Consider the following 24,331-nt stretch of genomic DNA (forward strand, 5'->3'; position numbering starts at 1 on the left):
CCTTAATCCTAGGACCTTAGCTAGTTTTGCTAAATGTCTTCTTCAATGTGGCCTTTCTGACTTAGGGTTTAAGGGCAATTCTTTTACTTGAAATAAAGGTAGTCTTAGAGAGAGGTTGGACATAGGGGTATCAAATGATTCTTGGCATCTATCCTTTTCTAATAGTTATGTTATCCATGTTCGTCTGTTAAAATCTGATCACTATGACCTTTGGGTCAAAATTTGGAACTCTCGTCCCCATCCTAAGAATAATTTCAAGTTTAAGTTCTTAGCTCCTTGGTTGTCTCACCCTGACTTTCCTAACCAAGTGAAGAATTCTTGGATGTTATCAAATTCTTGGGTTAATAATATCAGAAATTTTAGGGTTACTATCTCTAAATGGAATAAGTCTGTTTTTAAAAATATTTTCTATAAGAAGAAACATATACTCTACAAAATAGAAGGCATATCCAGAAAATTAGGATTTGGTTCTAATCCTTTTCTTTCTAACCTGATGAGAACTCTTTGGCAGGATTACCAAGTCATCCTTGATCAAGAGGAAGCTTTTTGGTCCCATCAGTATAGACCTAATTAGTTATCCCTAGGAGATAGGAATACTAGATTCTTCCATAGAGCTACCAAAGGAAGAAGGGATAAAAATAAGATAGAAGCTCTAAAGGATGATAATCAAAATTGGGTTTATAATCCTTCAGAGCTGGAAGATATGGTAGTTAATTGCTTTGTTACCCTTTATTCTGACTCTCATCCTCAGGATTTTCACCTTGATATTATTTCTTCTTTTCCTTCCCTTATAGATTCTGAGCAAGAGTTTCTCTCCCTAGATGTTTCTATAGAAGAGGTTAAGTTTTCCCTATTCAGCATCGATAATTTTAAATCCCTAGGGTCTGATCGGCTTCATGCTCTATTTTTTAAGAACCAGTGGCATGTTTTGAGTTACCATATATAAAAATTTGTTTGAGTCATTTTTCAAGATCCTAGTCAAATCAAGGATTTTAATAAGACCTGCATTACCCTTATTCCTAAAACTGAGAGTCTTGAATCTATTAGAGAATTTAGACCTATTTCTTTGTGTAATGTTAGTTATAATATTGTTACTAAAATAATAGCCAACAGGTTAAGGGAATCCACACCCCATCTCATTTCTGCCAATCAGTGTAGCTTTGTTCATGGTAGATAAGGAAATGATAATGCTTTAACCCTCCAGGAAATCATTCATTCTTTCCATAATCTTAAGAGCATAATTGGTTATATGATTGTCAAACTTGACTTAGAAAAAGCTTATGACAAGCTTAGGTGAAATTTTATTGTTGATACTTTGGGAAAGATTAGTTTTAATTCTAATCTAATCAATCTTATTAAATCCTGCATTTCCTTCTTTTCTATAAAAATTAATTGGAATAGTAGCACAACTAGAACTTTTAAGCCTTTTAGGGATATTCGTCAATGGGATCTGATATCTCCTTACCTGTTTGTCCTCTTCATAGAAAGACTGACTCACCTCATCCAAGATAGTATCTCTAAGAAAGAGTGAGCCCTTTCCATTTTGAAGGCAATGACTTAGGGATCTCCCATCTCCTTTTTGCTAGAGCTGATTTGTCACAAGCTTCCCTCATTCAAAACATTCTCAATAGTTTTTGTTAGGCTTTTGGTCTAAAAAATAAATACTAGTAAATCCTTTCAATTTTTTTTTCAAGAATACTCTTACTGCTACTAAAAAGGAGATAAGTGCTTTTTTAAACATCAAATTCACTAGTTCCTATAAGTAGCCACAATCCTTCTAAGGCCCAATTCTCTTTTTTAGTAGATAAAGTTAGGAAGAAACTTGCCTTTTGGAAAATGAAGTCTCTGTCTTTAGCTGGCAGGGTTGTGTTGGCTCAATCCTCCATTATGAGCATATCCTTCTATGTCATGCAAACTATTATTATTCCCAAGGCCATCTATGAGCAGATAAATAGTCTTTGTAAGAAGTTCACCTGAGGTTCTTTAGGCACTAGAAAATGTCATCTTATTAGTTGGAAGAAAATTTGTCAACCCAAGAGACAAGGGGGTCTGGAGTTTAGAGACCTATACACCTTTAATAAAGCTTACATTATGAAGCTTTGCTGGAGATTTTTTTCCTCCCCTAGTGACTTATGGGCTCAAGTCTTATACAAGAAGTATAAGGTGTTTATTGGGCAAAATTTGGCTCTTAGGTCTACGAATAAGTATTCTCCTATTTGGAAAGGTATGACTGCTGCTTGGCCTCTACTTTATAACAGCCTAAATTGGAGTATTAGCAATGGTTTTTCTGCTAGGTTTTGGTTGAACCATTGGGTGCCTGGTTGTCCGAGGTTGGTTTCCTACTTTCTGTAACCTGTTACTGAAAGAGATTTAAATATTTCTGTGATATTTTTTCACCGCCCACAATAATTGGGACTTGAATAAACTTACTTCTTTGCTCCCCATGCATATATGCAGGCAAATTGCTCAAATACAGCCTCCTAATCTTTCCAAACAAGCATTATTTAGTAATGGCCTATTTTCCATCAAGTTTGCATACCTTCTAATCTCCCAGACCTCTGAACCTTCTCCTTCTGGCTCTGATATCTTTAAGCATGTGTGGAAGTAGGATGACCTTCCTAAAGTAGCCTTTTTTTCTTTGAAAAATCTTCCATGGTAGACTTTTCACAAATGAGGAGAGAGCTAGGAGGGGAATGATTAACGTGGACATCTGCTCTAGATGTGATACTAACTCGAAAACTTTGATGCATATTTTGAGAGATTGTTTTTATGCTAAATCTATCATGGTGCATTTTTATTATTTTTATCAGTGGGCTTGGTTTTTTTCTGCAAGATTACCAGATTGGCTTTATGAGAATTTAGCTAACCCTAGGATTAACGGATTTCTTGTTTGGCAAAAGTTTTTTGGCTTCATTCTTTGGCATATGTGGAAGGACAAAAATGCTTATGTGTTTCAAAATTCTTCTAACCAAATTTCTACCTTGATACATGAGATGTTTAAAGATACTGAATATTCTGTTTTATGCTGCAAGAACTAGCAAGTTTACCTCCCTAATATGGCAAGGGACTAGGCTCGAGTTAAGTGGCTCTCCCCTCCTTAGGGACAATGGAAATTGAACATTGATGGAGTTGTCCATTAACAATCGCATGAGACTGCTTGTGGAGGTATTATCTGGGATTGAAAGGGTGTTTTGGTGGCTGATTTCTACAGATCTCTGGCCCCCTGTGCTCCTTTGGAGGCTGAACTCTGGGGTATTTACTATGGGCTCCAGCTCTTCCTCCAACAAGAAGTTCAAACCCCCATCTAGATAGAAACAGATTTCAAGAATGCTCTTACATGCATCCAGTCTACTCTGGGTGGACCTTACCATTTGTCTCATATTATTAGTAATTAGAGATTGTTTACATGATATTGATTCTATCAGATTAGGACATTTTTAGGGAACTCAATAATTGTGTTGATAGATTAGCAAAGTTTGGGCTGGAATTTTCTTCCCTTTTAGTTTCTTTTAAGTAGGCTCCTACGTTTTTACTTCCCTCTTTATATTTGGACATTTGTGGTTCTTGGACTTCTAGGTCCATTTTTTAGTTTGTTCTGGTTGTTGAGCATTTAGCCCTGTTTTATAGCAAAAAAAAAAAAAAACACTTATTAGTATCAATTCGGTTCAATTAATGTTCTCTTCAACTAAAAGCATCCATGAAATTCCTACTGCTTCTCACAATGACTCTCATTCTATGCCCTCATTCATAACTCATTCAAATCTCCAAATTTTTGTGAAGAGAATTAAGAACTAAAGAAGGGATTTGAATCACCTACAGTTTACATTCATTTAAATGAAACAAAATTTGCTTAAGCAAATTTGGCAAATAGTGATTTTGGCTTAAGCCAAAAAAAATTCTTAAGCGAATTTAGTAAAAAAAGTGATTTTTGCTTAAATCAGACAAATTAGCTTAAGCAAAAATGAAAATTTTCACTTAAGCTAGAAAGAGTAGCGAAAAAAATCAAAAGAAGAAAAAAGAAAGGAAGGCTAAGAGGAAAATGAAGGAGAAAGCGCAAAGGAGAGGGAGGGTGAAGGAGAGTGGGAGGAAACTAATAAAGGGAAGGAAAAAGGCTTGGATAAGGAGAGAAGGGGAGGGGATGAGTGGAGGTGAAGAAAGAAGAGATGGGGAAGGGGAGGGAGGTTAAGTGGGGGTGAAGTATTACTTAAAATTTGAAAGAGATACTAACTAACAAGTGTATTAGGTAGTTGTAGCAAGTAATAAAATTTGAAATTCAATATGAGCCTCAAGTATTGTCCACAAGGATCTTATTTTAATTACCACTTCACAATTTAACAATTAGTTGAGCAAAACAATTCATTTGAGAGGTTTGTAACATGTAAAAGTAAGAAATAAAAACAATAAAAGGTAATAAACTTGCTGTAAAAACAGAGTATGAATTTTGTATTAAGAATGCTATATGGAAAAAAGTTAGGAATCACTTCACCAGATTTTCAATTGCAATATAATCATGTTCTCAACTCTTGAGAATTTTAATTGATTGATAATCAATTTCACTTCTTTAACCAAAGGATAATTCATTGCCTCATTGATCCTAATACCTAATTAAACATCCCTAATCTCTTAGGTGAAATTTAATCAAATACTGTGTTAAGTTCTAGAAATTATAGGATTACTAGATCATGATACTTATTCCTAAGATCTCAATAACCTGGGCATATGATTTAGATCTAAGAAATAAACTCAATTTCTATTGATGAAAACTCATCTAAATTCAATTAAATGAAGAATTAGTTCACAACTGCATTAGGAACAGAATCATATACTCAATTCAATTAAAATCTCAAGATCCAATCTACAATTACATCACAACATCAAATCTGGATCCATAGATCCCTAACTAAAAAGGTTTAGAACAACATTACAATGGAAGAAGGAGAAGTAAGAGAAGAAGAAGACAATAAGTAGAAGAACATCTTCCAAGACCCAATCTTCACACTGATTCCTCTAGAAATGAAGCTTGAAAGTCATTCCCAATCTCTCTCTCTGATTTCCCTTGGAAGTTAAAACAGTTACAAAGTGAAAAATAACAAAAATGAACCAAAGTCTCATTTTCTGAACCTCTAACTTCTATTTATAATGTTTTTCCCGCCTTTTTCCTTTCTACACATTAATCTCTAAGAATTCTAGCATCAAAGGTCTTCCAGAAGCTTCTAAAACTGAATTAGGAACTCAAATCGTCCAAAGTTGACACTTAGAAGTGGTATTTAAAATTCTGTTACTTTTGCGTATATACTTTAAGTGGTTGAAGTGTCTACGCGCAAGTGTTCTACCTGGAAAAATCCTCACGCGTAGTTACTCTTAGTGCTTGAAGTGGTTACATGCTTAATTGCGTAGCTACTCTGAACACTTGAAGTAGCTACGCGCACTGTGCATTTCTAAATTGGCCTTGGACGTAGCTACTCTAAACACTTAAAGTGGCTACGCGCTAACTATGTAGCTACTCTGAACACTTGAAGTAGCTACTCTTTTTATCTTCATGAATTTTCTTCTTCAAAGTGTTCCCTCTATGTACTCAGAGTGATTATGCCCTATACATAACACTTGATTCTTCATCTTTTAAGCTCAATTCTTCTACTTTATTCACTTAAATATTCAACTCAAATTCTCAGCTCAAGCTTTTGTACAAGGATTAAGTCATTTTAAGTCAAATTGTTCAGAGTTGGACTAAAAATCTAAAAATTAAAATTATTTACACACTTATGAATATTGATGCAATTTTTATGATATTTTCAAGTTTACTTAGCACTTTACTACTTATTTATTAACAAAATTATACTAAAAATTATGGTAAAATGTGGATTTATCATGGAGGGAAAGGGATAAGGTGAGATGAGGAGGAGAAGATGGGAAAAGGGTGGGGGAGAAGAAGAGGGGGCTGGGATGAAGAGGGAAGCCAGAGAGGGGACTATGGCCTGTAATTTCCAAGCAAACTGCAGATGATCTATTTTCCTAAAGAAGAGGATGAAGCTTCAAACGTTCAATGCAAGGGACGTGGAGGAAATAATAGGTAAAAATTGTTCTATAGTGTGGCTATGTTATGTAAAACAATGTCAATAAGTGGTTAAAGATAATGAACCTTATTTTGCTAAAAAAAAACATGATAGGTGAAGGAGATGATAAAGAGTATGACATCATTTTTTTTTCCTCTTAGATATTAATATGTATCATTTGACATATCAACTCATCATTTTATTACTTCTTTTTAATCTTACTTAATGAACGAAATTAAAATAATTGAAAACAACTAACATTAAAGATTAACATGATATATGAATGCATACAAATTAAGGAACAAAGATAAGTACTCACTCGTTTTTATTATATTAGGAGACAATGCTTAGTTTTAAGTATGAAAAAAGGGTATATATATATATATTATTTCACATCACTTTTGATTACTAGTTGTGAGATTTAAACTAGAGAATTTTATACATCTTAATTGTACCTCCTATTTTACTAGAGGGATTACAATATTAAATTATGTATTATATAACTTAGTGTATGATTGGTTTAAATTTAGATAAATTTAATTTTGAATCATTAAATGTAATTGAAATATATACATAAGTTAATTTTAATTTCATTTTTTTTTAAAACGTGTATTTTTTTATTGAAAGTATGAGAGTTGTTTTTATAACTTTAAAATAAATAAGGCCTTATTTTACTCCTAATTAGAGATAATTTTATTTGATTGCATACTTAAAAATGGTTAAAGTATTTTAGGAATTTTTTTACTTTCAAAACTTTTGGACATATATATTCTTTAGTTCACTATTTTAAGACTAATGTTTATTTAATTTTCTTTGATACCCTTTTATAAAATGCTAATATTATTTATTTTATACCTTTTAGATTGTGAATGAAGGAATTAGAAAACAATTTTTTTAAAAATATTTTTTGTGAAAAATTTGTGCAATTATATACTTCTCTCTTTCGGAGAAAAGTAAAAAAAAAAGTTAAAAGAAAGAGAGAGACAACAAAAATAAAGAAAAAATATTATTTTAGAGAACTATCTAAGTTTATTATCATCCAAAGTTTTATCGTATTATTTGAAGGAAGATTTTGAATTATTTATATATAGCTAAAAATACACTCTCAAACATAAGGTTTTTTTTAACACTTTCTTAATTATTAGTTAAAATTTATCCAAAACTATAAAAGTATGAGAAAAATCATTAAATTAGAGTAAAAAAAATAACACTCACATAATATTTTATTATTTAAAATAAATTTTAGTTATTAATTAAGTGTACATCAAACATATAATATTCAATCATAAAAATCTCAATTTCTATAATTTTTATCTTCCTCTTTTTCATATCTTATTTGCTCTTTAATTTTTTTTCCAATTATAGCCCTAGTTGTGACAATAGAGAAATGGGGTAGGTACAAGGACTAGGTGATACACAAGTGTGTACATGATCATGAGATCCAATCTACGCTTTAGTTCTATCATGATTTTAATGTAGGAGGACTCCTTGGATTCATAGGACTGCATGGAAAGTCCTAGATTTAGGCTTTTATTGGTCATGCTTCTAATGTAGGAGGATCCTTGAATTTATAGGACTGCATGGAAAGTCTTAGATTTAGGCTTTTATTGCCTAATAACTTCAAGGATTCAAGTCATATTATTACTACTTGTGAGTACTGCTAGAGAGAAATATGTCCTATCACTTGGAGATAACAAATGCCTTAGTAGCCTATATTGTATTATGATATCTATAATGTATAAAGTATTGATTTCATGTGTTGTTCCTATTTCTTTTGGTTTTATTTGTATTCTTCTTATTGTGCATTATATTTCTAAATGGGTGGAAGTTGTAATTACATGAACTAATAATGCTTGAGTTATTATAAAATTTGTCAAGTATAATATCTTTTATCTACGTCTACAAACTTCTAACATAATTATGTTATTTTATATTTTTTTATCTAGTAGAGTTATAAATCTTCTTATGTACAATTTTTAGATGAATAAAATTGTAAACTCTTGTCTTTATAATTTTTGGACAAATAAAATTACAAATCCTTGTTTACATACACTTATTCAAGCATTTAATACACTCAAATGATTACGTGTTATTATGGTAAAAAAAATATAAAATAAATCTTCATATTTATAATATTTTTCTACTTCTTTTTTCTCAATATTTTTATATAAAAATTAGATTAATAACACACTTAAACCTAACAAGATAAACTTACATTAAATAATGAGCATATACGATCCACTCTAACTTAAAAAAGAATTTAACATTATTATAATATTATTTTATCATTTTTACTTTATTATCTTAATCTTAACTTTTTCCTTGAAGCTATTAACAATAGGATTGTCAAAATAGGCCAACCTATCTTGCTCCGCCAAAAAACAGACTAGCCCGCCCCATCAAGTTTAAAAAATAGACTAAATTTTCTAGCTGTTAAATTTAAAGGTGGACTAGTGGCCAACTCACCAAAAACCAAAAAAATAAAAGAAAATGTTAGTGGGCCAACGACTTAATGGGCCAGCTCACCTAAAATTTAACAAAAAATATCTTATATTAATAAAAAATAATATTTAACTATAAATAATAATTTTTTAAAAATTAAATTAAACTTGACTGGCCAGCTTGTCCCAATATGCATTTTGGTAGGCTAGACAGGCCAACGAATCTAATACATTCAGCTTAATTGGCCATTTTTAGCAAGTTAGGTGGGTCAACCGTTAGACTTAGTCCAATTTGACATCCCTAGTCAACAAAGTAGGTGTTGAATGTTAAAAATCTTAGAAAAAGATTTTGTGACATCATAAATAAAAAAGGAAATGCTTGATTATTATTAATACTTTATCATTTTAATATGACCTTTTATGAAAGACTGAATTATTTCATTTTTTACTAATAAGTAATTTGGAAGGATTTCACATTCTAATCTTAGATCACACTTTTTTTTTAAGAACATTTAAATGTAGTTATTGTAAAATTTTTCTTAGACCTTGTTTGATAATTTGGAGGGAAAGGGGAGAAAAGAATTTGAAAAATAAAGGAGGACTAAGTAAAGGAAGCAAAAAAAGTCAATTAACAAAAAATCTTCCAATTTAGAGAAAATTAGCCATTGTTTGAGAGTTAGTTTTTAGATAAAAGAGAGAATGAATGAGACTCATATGATGATAATAATTGTTTAAAAGTTTTTACATGAGAGATATGTTTTATAAACCTTCAAAAAATCCATACTTTTAAGTTTCTTCAATTTTAGAGTTTTATTATTAACTCTCATTCTTTTGACATTCTTTTCTCCTCTTTACCCTTTAACTCTCTTTTTTTTTTTTCTTCCTTCAAACGCTCAAATAAAGTAATAAAAACATAAGTTTAGGAAAATTTTTACAAAAAAATTATTAAAAAAATAAAAAATACAGAAATAGACTCAACACCTATTTATTTACTCAAATAGACCTAATCACTATAGCAAATTTTGGCCACCCAAAATTCGATTCTCAGGGACCCGAATTCTGACTTGGCTTTTTTTTTGTTTTTAAATTTTGTTTTATGTTTTTATAAAATAAAATAAATATTATAACTTAAATTATATTTATATATTTGTATTTTAATAAAATAAATATTGTTATTCTAACAAATATTTTGTTAATTATATATAATAAAATAAATTTTATCATTTAAATTATGTTTATATTTTTATATTATTTGAAAATGAATAAAAATAATAATAATATTTATTTTACATGTTTATTAAAATTTATTTTACATATTTAAGATAATAAATAATATTTTTGTTTTTCTTATTATATTATTTAATATAATTTTGATTTATCAAAAATAATATTAATATTATATTCTGAAATTATATTTTTGGTTATTTAATATTATATTTTTAAAAAATAAAATTATAATAATAATTTATTTAATTTTAAATTTGTATAAAATAAAAATTATAATAATATTTTTTTAATTTATATATTTATAAAATAAATAAAAGTATTAAATAATAACCAGTTTATTTATTTATTTTGAGATATTAATCTTTATTAAAATTTATACATAATTATTTATTTAAAAAATTATGTTATCAATATTAATAAATATAATTAAATAATATTATGTAAATATATTATATATAATTATATTTAATATAAATTACAACTACTAAAAATTTAAAAGTTGCAATAACATTCATAAAATTAAAAAGGACATTAAGAAAAGTTTAAAATAATGACAACAACATAAATCAAGGGCGGAAACTAGAAGCTTAAGCGATATTTGGACATGTCTTCCTTATGTGACCAGGGGTATGACAATAAGAACAATTTTTTGCTTGACTTTATTGTTCTCTAATGTCCATATTTGTTCTTATCCTACTAGACTTGGATCGACCCTTTGAAGTTATTTTCAGTTCTGGATTTGGACACAAAGTTGAACCCGTCTAAGTTGGCCAATAGTCTTCGTGTCTGAGTTCTCCAAACTGATTTTCGTATACCTTAGAAACTTGTTGTAAGGTATACACGGGAGATATATAGATATCAAAGTTGTGGTATGTGTGTAAGCATGAAGTAAGTACATGCGAGCATGAGATGTGAACTTTTTAGAACTTGCCACAATCACACCACATTTCATCTAACCGTACTGTAAATCTTCCTACAGGTCAAATTTTTGTTGGATGTTGCGTTTCTTCGACTAAAAATTTAGTGCTTGTCACGTTTCTTCGACTAAAAATCTAGTGCTTGTTCTGTCAAAGGTGATCACTCTATTAGTGTTCGCCTTTGACTGTGCATCTTGAATTGCTTTAGTTGTAACCTCCGAGTATTTATGTCTAGCATTAATCCTTGCAACTACTTTCCTGCCTCTGTCAATGAAGAACTTATTGCAACGGGTGTATGTTGCCATGACCATTAAGCAAATTGGCAGGTTTTTTGTTTTCTTTAAGACCGAATTGATTGACTTCTCTAGATTTGTTGTCATGTGTCGTCAGTGTCGTTCATTGTCCCATGCTAATGTCCATTTTCCCTTGGGATGTTGTCCAACCATTGTGCAACTTAAGGATTATTATCTTTTACTATATTGTAATAGTAAAAGAATCTCGGTTCAGTCATCCCGTATGCTGGAAACAAGATTACAAATAAAATTAATATAACTAGTCAAGCAATTGTATAAAATATTAATAATAATATAGAATACGTGAAAAATTAAAATTATCCATATTGACGACATCTTTCTTCAATGCAGCATTTTTGAATCGTCGCATGAAGTTTTGTGTAATGTGTCTAATGTAATAGACATGGATAGAACTGTTGTCTGTCCAACCACTTCCATTTCTGGAGTATGCACTTCTTATGACTTCGTGACGATCCAAAATGAGGCACAACTCCTCTTATGGGGTTACGTCCCTCCTTAAGTTATTTTTTAAAAAAGAACTATGTATCGCTAGTTTCACCTTCAACCACAGCAAAGGCAATGAGAATTATGTTGTTGCGGCCGTCTTATGCAACTGCCACTAATAAAGTCCCTTTGTATTTGCCATACAAAAATGTTTCATCCACTTGAACAATTGGTTTGCAGAAGGCGAAACCATCAATGCATGGCTTGAAGGTCCAAAACAACCTATTGAAGAACTCATTCCCCTTGTCAAACAAGCCACCCTTGTATGCCGGTTGTGTACTCAATTTCCAGATGGAGCCCAAAACATATAGTTGCATTGCAAGCAATTGTCTAGGTAACTTATGGTATGACTCCTCCCAATTTCTGAAGATATTTTCAATGGCATGTTGTTTCCCCAACCATCCCTTTTTATAGTTAATTGTGTAACCCATTGTAGACTTTATGTGGGCTAAGATGGTTGCGATCAACCATCCCTTTTTATAGTTGATTGTGTAACCCATTGTGGACTTTATGTGGGTTAAGATGATTGCGATGGGAGTGGATGAATTAGTCTCAATAATTTCATGAATGGTTTGAGAAATCATTCGTGATTCCAACTTGTTATGATTCTGTAAAATGAGTGGGGAAGTACATGTGTGACACCCTTCAAGCTTCATTATTTCCTAGTGTTGCTCTTTGGTGCGCAATATAGCGCAACATCTCTAGGCATAGTTGTTGTAAACGCATTCTACGACAAGCCTAGTTGTGCTTGACATTTTTACCTTGTAAATGCAATGATTGACAATGTGAAATTTATTTATGGCGTCTTGTACTTCTTCTTTTGTTAGGAAGCGCTGGCCATTTCACGATCAAGGACATGGTTAAACTCAGAGTCATGTTCTTGTATTTGAGTAGGAAAGTCAAGAAAATGTGGAGATGAGTTGTATAATGGTAATAGTTGTGATGGTAGAATATTTGGAAATGGGAGAGAGTCTTTTTCATCATCCTGCTGTTGAGATAAGATTTTATTTTCGTCCTCGCTAAAAGGATCAAATACTTCGATTGGGAAATCCACAACAGCATATTCTTTAATGGGGGTTTCTTTAAGAGGCTGAGAGGGTAGGGTTTGCTCAGATGATTGGGAGGGTATTTCATTGAGGTCTATGAATGGACTAGTTAAAAGTTGTGTGTAGGATTAAAGGTTGGAATTCATATCATATGTTGGAAAAGATGGATTTATGGTTTCATAAGTTTGATAAGGTGAAGGCGAAGGTGAAAGTTGCGGTGGCTGGGTTACATTTGTAGCAAATGTAACATATAATTCTATACTTAATTGAAGTTGATTTCAATCATGGATATTGAAGAGTGCCTCAACGTCTTCATCATCGTTCAACTCAACACATGTATAGTTGCTAACTCTCGAGCTAAGTCTAATTGGGTAGCAAAAATGTATAGTTGTCACCTTTTAATTTTCGTCTCGGTTGAGTTTTATGTGGATGACTTTCTTGAGCCTTTGTAGAGTCACTTCTCTCTTTAGATGTGCCAATTTGGCTGATGATGAGGTGAATGTGACACCTTCATTAGGACATTGGTTAATGGCACCATCAGAGTGAACAATGACATAAATTAAAGACATTTTTAGATTAAATAAGTGAATGATGAATAAGTTTAGAAGCAGAAGATTCACAAGAACAAGAAACAAGCTTAGAAGGTTGAATGAAGAAAATGAACACGAATATGGCTATTTATAATGGTAACATTGGATTCTCAGTCATTTAATGCTTCACCACATTTTACGAGTGATGGTGACCTCTCTATTCACGTAGACCACGAGATAGTGACTTCTTAGTCATGTCTAACATTGGATTCTTTTCTCATTTAAGCCATCCTATATACTTCCAAACAAGCTTTCTCTCCTTCTAAACAAAGATGCCTTCTGACATTCATATAGATAAAGAGATAGTGACTTCTTAGTCATGCTTAGCATTGGTTTCTCTTCTCATTCAAGCCATCCCATATACTATCAAACAAGTTTTCTCTCCTCCCAAACAAAGATGCCTTCTAACATTCACGTAGACAAAGAGATAGTGACTTCTCTAAATTCTAAGGCTACTCTTTCGTACCGAAGTTTATCTATAAATATGTTCATCGAAGGCCACGTGTTTTCATTTAAACTTGCATCCATCTTTGTTCTTTGTTTCACTCTGTCTTTACTCCCATTACTAAAAATGTTGTTATAGAAGTAAAACGAACACAGGTCCGCCTTCATTGGAAGAACGGTAAGTTTTACACATTACCATTATTAACTAAATATGTAAATCAATATTTTACATATAATGTGACTAATTTATTAATAATTGCAGGAAATTGAAAACATGATTTCATCTTTCTGTCATTCAATACCAGAGTTCAGTCCTCTAATTGTTCCTATACTTGAACAACTTAGTTTTGCTGAGGTAGCAAGCTAAGGCATTTTAATGTGGATCACGCATTGATAACAACTTTGGTCGATAGGTGGAGACTTGAAACTCACATATTCCATTTTCCAACAGGGGAGTGCACCATAACCTTGGAGGATGTTGCACTTCAACTCGGGCTAAGAGTTGATAGTTTACCAGTCATTACTCCAACAATGTTTGACTGGGAGAAAATGTGTGACACATATCTTGGTATCGTGCCAGTTAAGAGAGAGTCACTTATTGGCTCTATGATGAAACTGAAGTGGCTGAGAGATAACATGTTGCTATTACCAGAAGAACCATTTAAAGAAGAAGTTCACGCCCATTGTAGGGCTTATATACTAAGTTTAATTCGAGGTGTTTTGATGTCTGACAAAACAGGCAACAAAGTATATCTTATGTATTTAGCTTTATTAACTAATCTTAGAAGAATAAGACGATATAGTTAGGGTTCTGCTTGTTTAGCTATGTTGTACAGGAAAATGTGCAGATATAGCTATGGTAGCAAAATAATGGGTGGTTGCTCATCACTGTTAATGTCCTGGATATGGTATCGCATGCCATATATTGCACTAATTTCTAATAATCCACCAACATGCCCTCTTGTGTGCAGATGGAGCGGGGTAGAGTACTAAACTTTCAAAATAAACCAAACAATGATGTTGTGGGGTACAGATCAACGTTTTATCACATTCAAACTAATTAGATAACTCTTCATATTTAATTTCTTATCTTTTATACATCATCTTAAGTAACAAAGTTAAATTTATTTGTAGTTTTTATGGGCGCTATATCAAGACTTGCAAACGTCAATACCCGTGGAAGCATATAGAGATGTCCAACTGTGGACTTCATGTACCACTATCCTTTGTTTTGCAATTGTTGAATGATACCAAATAAATAGAGTCAAATTACAGTTTCGTCTCTTCTAAGAAGTCCCTTCTTCACAGAATAATTTGAATGACCTTCACAAAATTGACATGAGAGAAAGACAGAATTAAAATTAGGTTACAAGACATGCTTAATGGATTGAGATATGGAACAATAGATGTGAGTTGAAAATAACGGGTCATCCAATGCAAGACTCATTGTGTTACACATAAGAATACATGGAATGGTACATTGTCAATTCCATCTATTTTCTATCTGTACGACCACTACTACAAGATCCAAGGAGAAGCGACCAACAACTAAGGACTACCAACACATTTGAAATCGATACGACTTCCACACCGTCGTACCACGAGATTGCATCGAGACTGAGTTAATTCTTTCGAATATTATGCTAGAAGCAAACATAATTAACACAAGACATTCGTTTGCAACAACAATGGAGGATTTTTTTACAAACTTATTTGGAGTTGATTTTACAACTCAATCTTCAGCACAACTTACATGCAGTCTTTTTATCAACCGAATTTTGCTAATCAACCTGATAATTCATCAAATGGATTCCAACAACTAAACCTTCATGATGATCTAAATTCTCTACAAGTTCATCCTGAAATCCCAGAGCCACGTCAGAAATGTTGCCCTTATTGTAGAACTGACCACCATTACAGAGATAGTTAATTATTAAATTTATTATGAATTTGTTATCATCTTTATTAATTCACTTTGTCTTCATCAATGTTACCTTAATAATATGAAAATGTTAATTTTAAAATATTTGTCTCAAGTATAAATAATTAACTTATAATTTAATATTTTATTTACTTTTTAAAAATAAATTTTTTATTCTAAAATAAAATTTATTAAAGATTATAATAGTAAAGTTTTAGGGTTTAAAGTATTAAAAATTATAATATTAAATAATGTAATTTTTAAAAAACTAATTTAATTAAAATAAAATTTTTATTCAAAAATATCATTTTATTATACTAATATTTAAAAATATTAACTCAAAATTACATATTTAAATAAATAAATAAATAAAATAATATTTAATATATTTATTTAATTTTTAAAAATATAATTATTATTCTTTAAGTATAAATAATTTAAGCATTAACATTATTATCTAAAATAATATACTTATTATTTAAATATTTTAATTAGTTTTTAAAAATATAATTATTATTGTTTTCTAAAAATATTATTTATTATCTTAAATATGTAAAATAAATTTTAATAAACATGTAAAATAAATATTATTTTTATTTTTATTCATTTTCAAATAATATAAAAATATAAACATAATTCAAATAATAAAACTTATTTTATTATATATAATTAGCAAAATATTTATTTTAACAAAATATAAATATATAAATATAATTTAAATAATAATATTTATTTTATTATATAAAAACATAAAACAAAATTTAAAAACAAAAAAAAAAGCTAAGTCCGAATTCGGTCCCTGGGTGACCAAAATTTGTTATAGTGATTGGGTTTATTTGGGTAAATAAATAGGTGATTGGTCTATTTCTGTATTTTTTTTATTTTTTTAATAATTTTTCTGTAAAAATTTCAAGTTTAGGAGGAATTATAAAACTCTCAACCAAGGATTCCCATTAAATAAACCTTATTCTTTTTTTTTTTCATGAAAATTAATTCCTACATAAAGTTATGTTATGTTTTATTTAAAGTTTTGTTTGAAAGTTTAAAAGAAAGAAAGAAAATTATTTGAAAGGTAAAGAAAGAGAGGACAAAAAAAGATGAATGAAGGATAATAAGAAATTTTCTAAATTAGATGAATTTAAAAAAATGAGATTAGAAAGGTTTTAATTCTCCCTTTCATTTAAAGACTATTGAATAAGGATTATTATTAAACAAGTCTTCCCCTTTGTTATTTTTCTCCCTAAATACTAACTCCCAAACAAAGTTTAAAAAAAATAAGATTCAATTATATAGTATGAAGTAATTGTCCAACGTTAAAAATTATGAGATTTTAATGTGAGATTTAGAAGATATTGTTTAGCATTTAGTTTTTGAAAAGAAAAAAAGAGAAAAAAAATTATCTAATAATAATATTTGTTTAAATTTTTTTATTTATCAACACTTCTTACTACTCCTTTATTCTTCAAATTATTTTCTTCCTCTTCCTTTTAACCCTCAAACAAAATCTAAAGTTTTAAACTTGAAATGCAACTTTAGTTGTATTATTTTATTTTATTTTTATTTAATTGTTTTAAAAAATAAAAAAACTTTACAGTTAAAAAATAATGAAGATAATTAATAATTTTATATTAACACAAAAAATATAATAAAAAAATAAAAAAGTTCTAAAGTTAAATTTACTTTTTAAAATATTTTTATATGATCTATTTATTTTTATTTTCACTGTTAAGAAAAAGTAATTTTTAATTTCATTTAATCTTATTTCTATCCATTCAACTTTTGTATCATTTCTACTCTAATTGTTTTTTATAAACTTCATTTCTATTTCATTCTTTTTTATTCTTTTTCTCTATTCTGTTCTTTAATCTAACTAGACCATTTCACCTCATTATATTCCCACTGTAATTGCTTTTCTAAATTAATCAAAGCATGAGGGTCACCGTTGTCAACTTTCAAGGCTTCTCCCATACTGTTTAGTTTCTAAGATTTGAATATTCCACTTCATTGAGCCATAGATAACATTATGTCTCCCATTCTTGAACAAACCCTGTGACAGTTATTATAATACCATGACAGTGATTATGAACATGCCAAACAGCTTAAGCTAATTATACTTTTGAATTACATGAAAATAATTAATGAAATTTATAATTTTAATCTCAAACGACATTTTGACTATATAAGTAGAAATTAAAAAAATGAAATTCAAATATAAGTTTTAGTTTAAAATTTTATTATTTTCAAATTTTAAAATTAAATTTAAACACATAATTATAATTATTTTTAGTAAAAATATATTTATTATATTAAATTATAAAAATTTGACAAAAAATGTTATCTTATTTTAATTTTTTTAAGATTTATACAGGACATTATATTTTTAAATTTTTATTGTTTTTACAAATCTTGAAAAACTTAATTTTCTTTTCAGTGAGTTAAAACCTGATTACAGTTTCACATTTTACTAACATGCCTGTTCCAATAAAAAAATGCCACGTGGCTAGAGGAATTCAAACTTAAAAAGCCCATGATCTTCTATTGGCGGTGACAGACCCTACCAGCACCAGCATGTAAACTTAAACAAAGCCCTAGTTGAAAAGCGAAAAGGACAAGAATGCATTATATCCGGATTTAAGAATCGTGACTTTCCTTTCTCTCTCTAAACACACTCTCTCTCTAAAATCCACCATACCAAACCCTGAGCTTACTTTTTCACTACAACAAGATCTAAACCCTGGTACACGCTCTTTTCTTTTTTATGGTTCATTTCTCTTAGATGGGTATCAAAGTTTGAATCTTTATGCTGTTTTCTTTTCTGGGTTTTCTGCAAAAAATCTATTTACCCCCTCTTTATTTATATATCTGTGTACGACATGGACAAATCTGTGCAATTTTTTCGTCAGGGTCTTTTTCTTTTTGCCAAATTCATGGGGTGAAAAAAGGGTACTTTTTGTGTTTATTGAACATTTGAAGTTTTAATTTTTGTTAGATGCAATTTCCATGGATCAACAAGAGAAGGGTTTATCTAATTGTGGGGCTTCAGAATCCACAGTGACCCATGGTGAGAAAGGGGGTGATGGAACCCTAGAGAGGTCTGTGGGTTGTGGGGGTCAGGTTCAGACGGAGGGTTCATTTTCTGAAGAGTTGGTTGAGGAGGGTGGGGCTTGTAATGGGAAGGATGTAATGGTGGAGGTTTTGGGTTCAGATGTGTACATAGATGGTGTTTGCACTCATGGGAGTGGTGCTGAGCTGAATGATGAAGTGGGTGGTGGGGGATCAGTTGAGGGTGACGATGTGAAGTCTGAAGTGGTAGGTACTGGGGGTTCTCAGGCTGTAGAATCTGAAGAAGCTAAGAGTGAGAATGTGGCAGTGGAATTGGACAGTATGATGGTGGTGAGAGAAGAGAGAAATATAGCAGTGGTTGGTAGTGATGAATTTGATGCTGCATCTTTACAAGATTCTGTTATGGATAACAGAGCTCCGAAAGAAGTGGGAACTGGGGCTAGCAACGCTGAAGTTCCTGTTGTGACGGATGTTAGGGTTGAGTGTGCAAATACACTGGATGCTGGCGCCCCAGATGATAAGGTGACAAATAGTAGATGTGATAATGCTTTAGGATGTCCATTAACAGGTAGTTCTGTAGGAGGAGGAAATGTACAGAGTGGATTGCCTGAAAAGGATAATCAAGAGAGGAACTTGATTGCTAATGAAGCACTGAAAGATGGAAATGAAGTGACCTTAGAAACACTGGATGAAGAGAAGAACATTGCTAACATGCAGAGCGGTAAAATATTAGAGAAAAAAGAATCTATCAGCCATAAAGTTGAATCCAAGGAAAAGGTAAATTCAAATGCGGAGCAACCGATGGAGATTGATAAAGTCGATGACAACTCTAATAATGTACTAGAAGAAGTGGTTGGTGGAACTGAAGTTGCAATGGACAAGGCCCTTCCATCTTCTGAGGAAAAACAGCTATTTAGCTTGACAAAATGCACTGAAAAGGAACATGTAGCTGACACTTCACAGGTTTGTTCAGATACAGGGCAGGAAATAGTTGACAAGGATTCAGCCAGAGAAATGGAATTAGACAAGAATGCTGAAGATCAGCCCAAAACAGAAAGGAATAAAATATTGAACCACACTTCAGGCATTGATGGTAAGATCTTTGTTGACCCTGTAACTGCTTATCTTCCACCTCAATCAGTGGTTGAAAATGAAATTTTAAACATGAATAAAAATGTTCCTATGGTTCCAGACAATTATGCTTGTGATTCTGTGGATGCAGGTACATTGGTTGTGAGTGAGAAAAATTCAGATGCCAATGCAATTTCTGTGATTGTAGAAGACACTCAAATTACTGACCGGGATAACGTTGCAGTGATGGATGCTGGAAAGGAAAAAATCCATGATGAGTCTAATATTAGGCAAAATGTTGAAGTACAAGCTGGCATTGCTGAGCAGGTTGGTTCAAATGGAGGTCAGGAAGTTGAAGCTGAAGAATTTAATGAAGCTGAACAGAGAAAGACAGATGTGAGAGTCACGAGAAGATCACTAATGAAGCTTGGGAGTTCAGAAATATTTCATCATGCAAAATATTTGCTTCCAGCAGAAACGGAAGGTGAGTTTTCTGTGTCTGATATGGTTTGGGGCAAGGTGAGAAGCCACCCGTGGTGGCCTGGACAGATATTTGATCCCTCAGATTCGTCTGAGAAGGCAATGAAGCATTGTAAAAAGGACTGTTATTTGGTAGCATATTTTGGGGATAGAACGTTTGCATGGAATGAGGAGTCTCAGCTAAAACCTTTTAGGACATATTTCTCCTCTATTGAAAAGCAGAGCACTTCAGAATCGTTTCAGAATTCTGTGGATTGTGCTCTGGATGAAGTCACAAGACGAGTAGAATATGGGTTGGCATGTTCTTGTATACCTAAACAGACCTATGACTCAATAAAATTCCAGACTATAGAAAACACTGGGATTCGACCAGAACTAAAGTTGAGACATGGGTTGGATGAATCTCTCAATGCCAACACCTTTTCCCCAGATAATCTTATAGAATACATGAAAACACTATCTCAGTTGCCAATTGGTGGCTTTGATAGATTGGAGCTTGTGATTGCTAAGGCTCAATTGCTTGCATTCTATCGTTTCAAGGGTTACACTTGCTTGCCAGAATTGCAAAATTGTGCAAGTTGGGATGATGATGTGGACACCTTGTTTTACGATGATGAGAAAAATTTGAATGAAGCTGTTGATCATGCAACTCCTGTACTTACAAATGATGGTCAAGATGGTCTTGGTAATTTGAAAAACCAAGGCAGCTCTTGTCGCAAACGTAAACATAATTTGAAGGATATTATGAATACAACAAAGAAGGAAAGAAGATTGTCAGAACTAATGGGTGGGACTCTAGATTCTCCTCCTGATGGTGATTATTGGTCTGATGAGAAGGCAACTGATAATCTGGTTTCACCTGGCCATTCCAAGAGAAGGAGGACTGTTGATCACTATGCTGATGACTCTGGGATGCAAGATGGAAGAAAAACAATTTCCGTTGCGAAAGTTTCAAATACCACAAAGCCATCATTTAAAATTGGTGACTGTATTCGAAGGGTTGCTAGTAAACTTACCGGGTCTCCCTCTGTGATGAAGAGTTCTGGTGACCGGTCTCAGAAGATAGATGGAAGCACTGATGGTTTTCCTGGGAATGGATCTGATGTTTCCTTTCAGAATTTTGAGGAGTCTCAGAGGTCAAGTGTAGTTGTTCCGACAGAGTATTCATCTCTAGACAATTTGCTATCTTCATTTCAGAGGGTGGCACAAGAACCCCTTGGAGATTATAGTTTCCTGAATGCTATTGTAAGCTTCTTCTCTGATTTCAGGAATTCAGTAGTTGTGGCTGATGATTCTGCAAAAGAGATCTTTCGCACAGATAAAGTTGGTTCTAAAAGGAAGAAATTATCTGTAGCTGGAACACCAGAAACATTTGAATTTGAGGATATGAGTGATACATATTGGACAGACAGGGTCATCGACAATGGCAGTGAAGAGCAACCAGTGCAATCATCACAACTGCCACGGAAACACCGGAAAAAAGACTATCAACTTGTTCCTGCTGAGCCAGGGAAGCCAGTTCAAGTTAGTCGTAGACCCTATTCGAGGAAACAATATTCTGTCAGCAATCATGTTGAGGCTCCTGAAAAACCTCCCGGTTATATAGATGAAAATGCCCCTGCTGAACTTGTAATGAACTTTGCCGAGTTGGATTCTGTTCCCTTAGAAACAAACCTTAATAAAATGTTTAGGCGTTTTGGACCACTAAAGGAATCTGAAACGGAAGTTGATAGAGTAAGCAGCCGGGCAAGAGTGGTTTTTAAGAAGTGTGCTGATGCAGAGGTTGCTTGCAGTAGTGCTCAAAAGTTCAGCATATTTGGTCCAATACTTGTAAATTACCAGCTCAATTATACTCCAAGTGCATTATTCAAAGCTCCGCCTGTTGCCACAACACAGGACCAGGAGATGCATCTTGATCTTTCCAATTTTGAAGTTAATATGGTCTAAATTGTTTGGTAAGTCACTTTAAAGTACTATTTCATACACAATATGTTGATTGGTTCACTTTTTTGCCTTAGTTACTTTATGCTACTGTGATGTGTGGACTATCTTCAAGGAAAAATATTATGCTTGAATGTCCAATTTTCATGGAAATTGGAAAGGTTATTTTAAAATGAGTTTGTCTATAAAGCAAGCAATGGTGTATCCTCCCCTAATTTGATCTAAGGTGCTTCTGATCTTAATCCACTAAGTTGATTTAAGGGTGGACACATCTTTACTTATTTTAAAGACAAGGTTACATTATTAGAGGATCCTTTATCAATCATCTTTGGCTTTGTTTGTGAGTTTAATTCAGGGTCTAGGGAAAGGGAGAGGGGAGCATTTTTGAAATTTACCCTTGTTTGTTGGTTATTAAAGTTGGAGGGGAAGGAATACGGTAGTTTTACAAGCCCTCTAAAATTCCTCTCACATGTAACTTTTAAGTTCCTTCATTCTTCTTCTTATTATTATTATTAGTATTACTATTTTTATTCTTTTGGGGTGGGGGGAGCACTGTAGAAAAATAATATATAAACAAATGAGGGCTTTAGTCTCCCTTCTCCGTCCAAACTCCCAAACAAAGCCTTAATTATTTGGCTATCATTTTGATTTGGTGGTTGATTGAATTATTCCTGCCCATAAATATTTTGGGAAGTAAAAACTTATAAAGAAACACCACAACAATGATTGTCTGGCAACAATGTGAGACTGCTGAAGAGAAGGAAAAATTTGGAAAATAGAAAAAGGTATTATGTGCTCGGACAGTTTGATCATTAATATTTGGATTTCATGATGCCAATGCATCCTATGTGAGTTCTATTTGCTTTCTTAGAAGTGTGCATTACAAAAAGAAAAGTTTCAGTTTGAGAGCAGGCATTCTGAATGATTTTGGATGGGATCTTTATTGGTGTTCCTTATATTGACTTGAAAATTTTGATAAGTAAATCATCTGGTTTCTTTGGTACAAAAAGGATTTGGAATTCTGTTCTCCCCCTCTGTTTGGGTAGGTTGGTCCTTTTATCCAATTATGAAAGTAAAGAGTTGGGAATACTAAAATATAAAAGGAAAGAAAAATTGTTTATTTGGTTTGCACCATACATCTTGTGTTTGGTCGGGTACTATATTTACATGTACTTCAAATTGACATCTAATTCAAGTGCAATTTCTGCGAACGATAAATGATATTTGTGATTCTCATTTTAGGTAGCGTTGACCATGATGTGGCAGCACAAGTTTGGCTGAATGAATTGCTGAATCAAATTTTTGCCAAGTGACTGCTGAAGGAGGTAACCAGAATGTTAATTCATCTGGTCATCCATTTTTCTGTTTAGAGATATTTTTGGTTGTAGGATTCCTTTTATTGTAGCATCGTAGTTTGTAATCCATTTTGTAGTTTCCTGTATAGCCTCATCAACTGACCCTCTTTTGTAGTTGCCATCACTCTCCTTCCAGATTGTTTTGAATTCTGTAGTCTGAACACTGGATCTGTAGAAATATCAATGCTACATATAATAGTCATCGGCAATTATACTTATTCCTCAGAGGGATAGAAGTTGATGCTAGTCATGTTGGTTATATGCCTTGGTTTTATCTTGAGTGCAGGAGTATGCTATTTGTTGCCCTTGTCAAAATCTTCATATTTTGTTGCGTGTTTGATAGGATATTTGAGACATTGGTGAGTGGTGACTGTAAAATAGGAGTATGATGAGATTGAGCCAAATTCAAATACTTGTTTTGATAACATCTTTCTGTTTTTATTCGGTGATAGTTTATGCCACTTGTTCTATAGCACGTTGGGTTTAGAAAATAATCGCTTGTTTTTGGTCCATTTTTTGAAAGTTATTGAAAAATAAGAGATTGTTTTTCCTGAAACAGTTATTGCCAAACATGCTTCTATTGTATTCCTCTATCTCCCATCACTGGAGCACCAAAATCCCAATAAAAAAGAATGCTTTGGAAATTTTAAAATGGAGAATGCTCAAGTAGGGAGTGTTCTGAATTATGATCTTTATAGCACTTGCTTTGATCCTTTCCTGCTTATGACTGACTAGTATTTCTCTTTTAAACCTTGCTCAAGGTTCTCTCTCTTGATCATTTTGACTTAAATTATTCAAGTCAAATGTCCTAAACACTCCCTGTGTGTGGTCCCAAACATATATAACTTGGTATCATAGTATGATGAGATATTCCATTCTTCCTTTCCCCTTCTCAAATGATTTTGATTTAGAACTTCTTGTGCCATGAAAAGTAAATACTTTCATTAGCTTTGAAGTCCGGGGTACCCTGGATTTAATAGTGTAC

At 32.1% G+C, this 24,331-nt stretch overlaps 1 protein-coding gene across 1 annotated transcript; it reads left to right on the forward strand.

Annotated features, from left to right (window-relative positions):
• Nucleotides 1-18,079: 18,079 nt before the first annotated feature.
• Nucleotides 18,080-23,767, forward strand: LOC113872533. Its single transcript, XM_027510158.1, has 5 exons — nt 18,080-18,173; nt 18,426-19,592; nt 19,722-19,736; nt 19,779-22,005; nt 23,234-23,767. The coding sequence occupies exons 2-4, from the start codon at nt 18,437-18,439 to the stop codon at nt 21,995-21,997; spliced, it is 3,390 nt and encodes a 1,129-aa protein (XP_027365959.1). The 5' UTR covers nt 18,080-18,173; nt 18,426-18,436; the 3' UTR covers nt 21,998-22,005; nt 23,234-23,767.
• The last annotated feature ends 564 nt before the right edge of the window (nt 23,768-24,331 follow it).

This window comes from Abrus precatorius, unplaced genomic scaffold (genome assembly GCF_003935025.1).
Source record: "Abrus precatorius isolate BTA unplaced genomic scaffold, Abrus_2018 Scaffold7, whole genome shotgun sequence".
In the NCBI taxonomy this organism is placed as follows: domain Eukaryota; kingdom Viridiplantae; phylum Streptophyta; class Magnoliopsida; order Fabales; family Fabaceae; genus Abrus; species Abrus precatorius.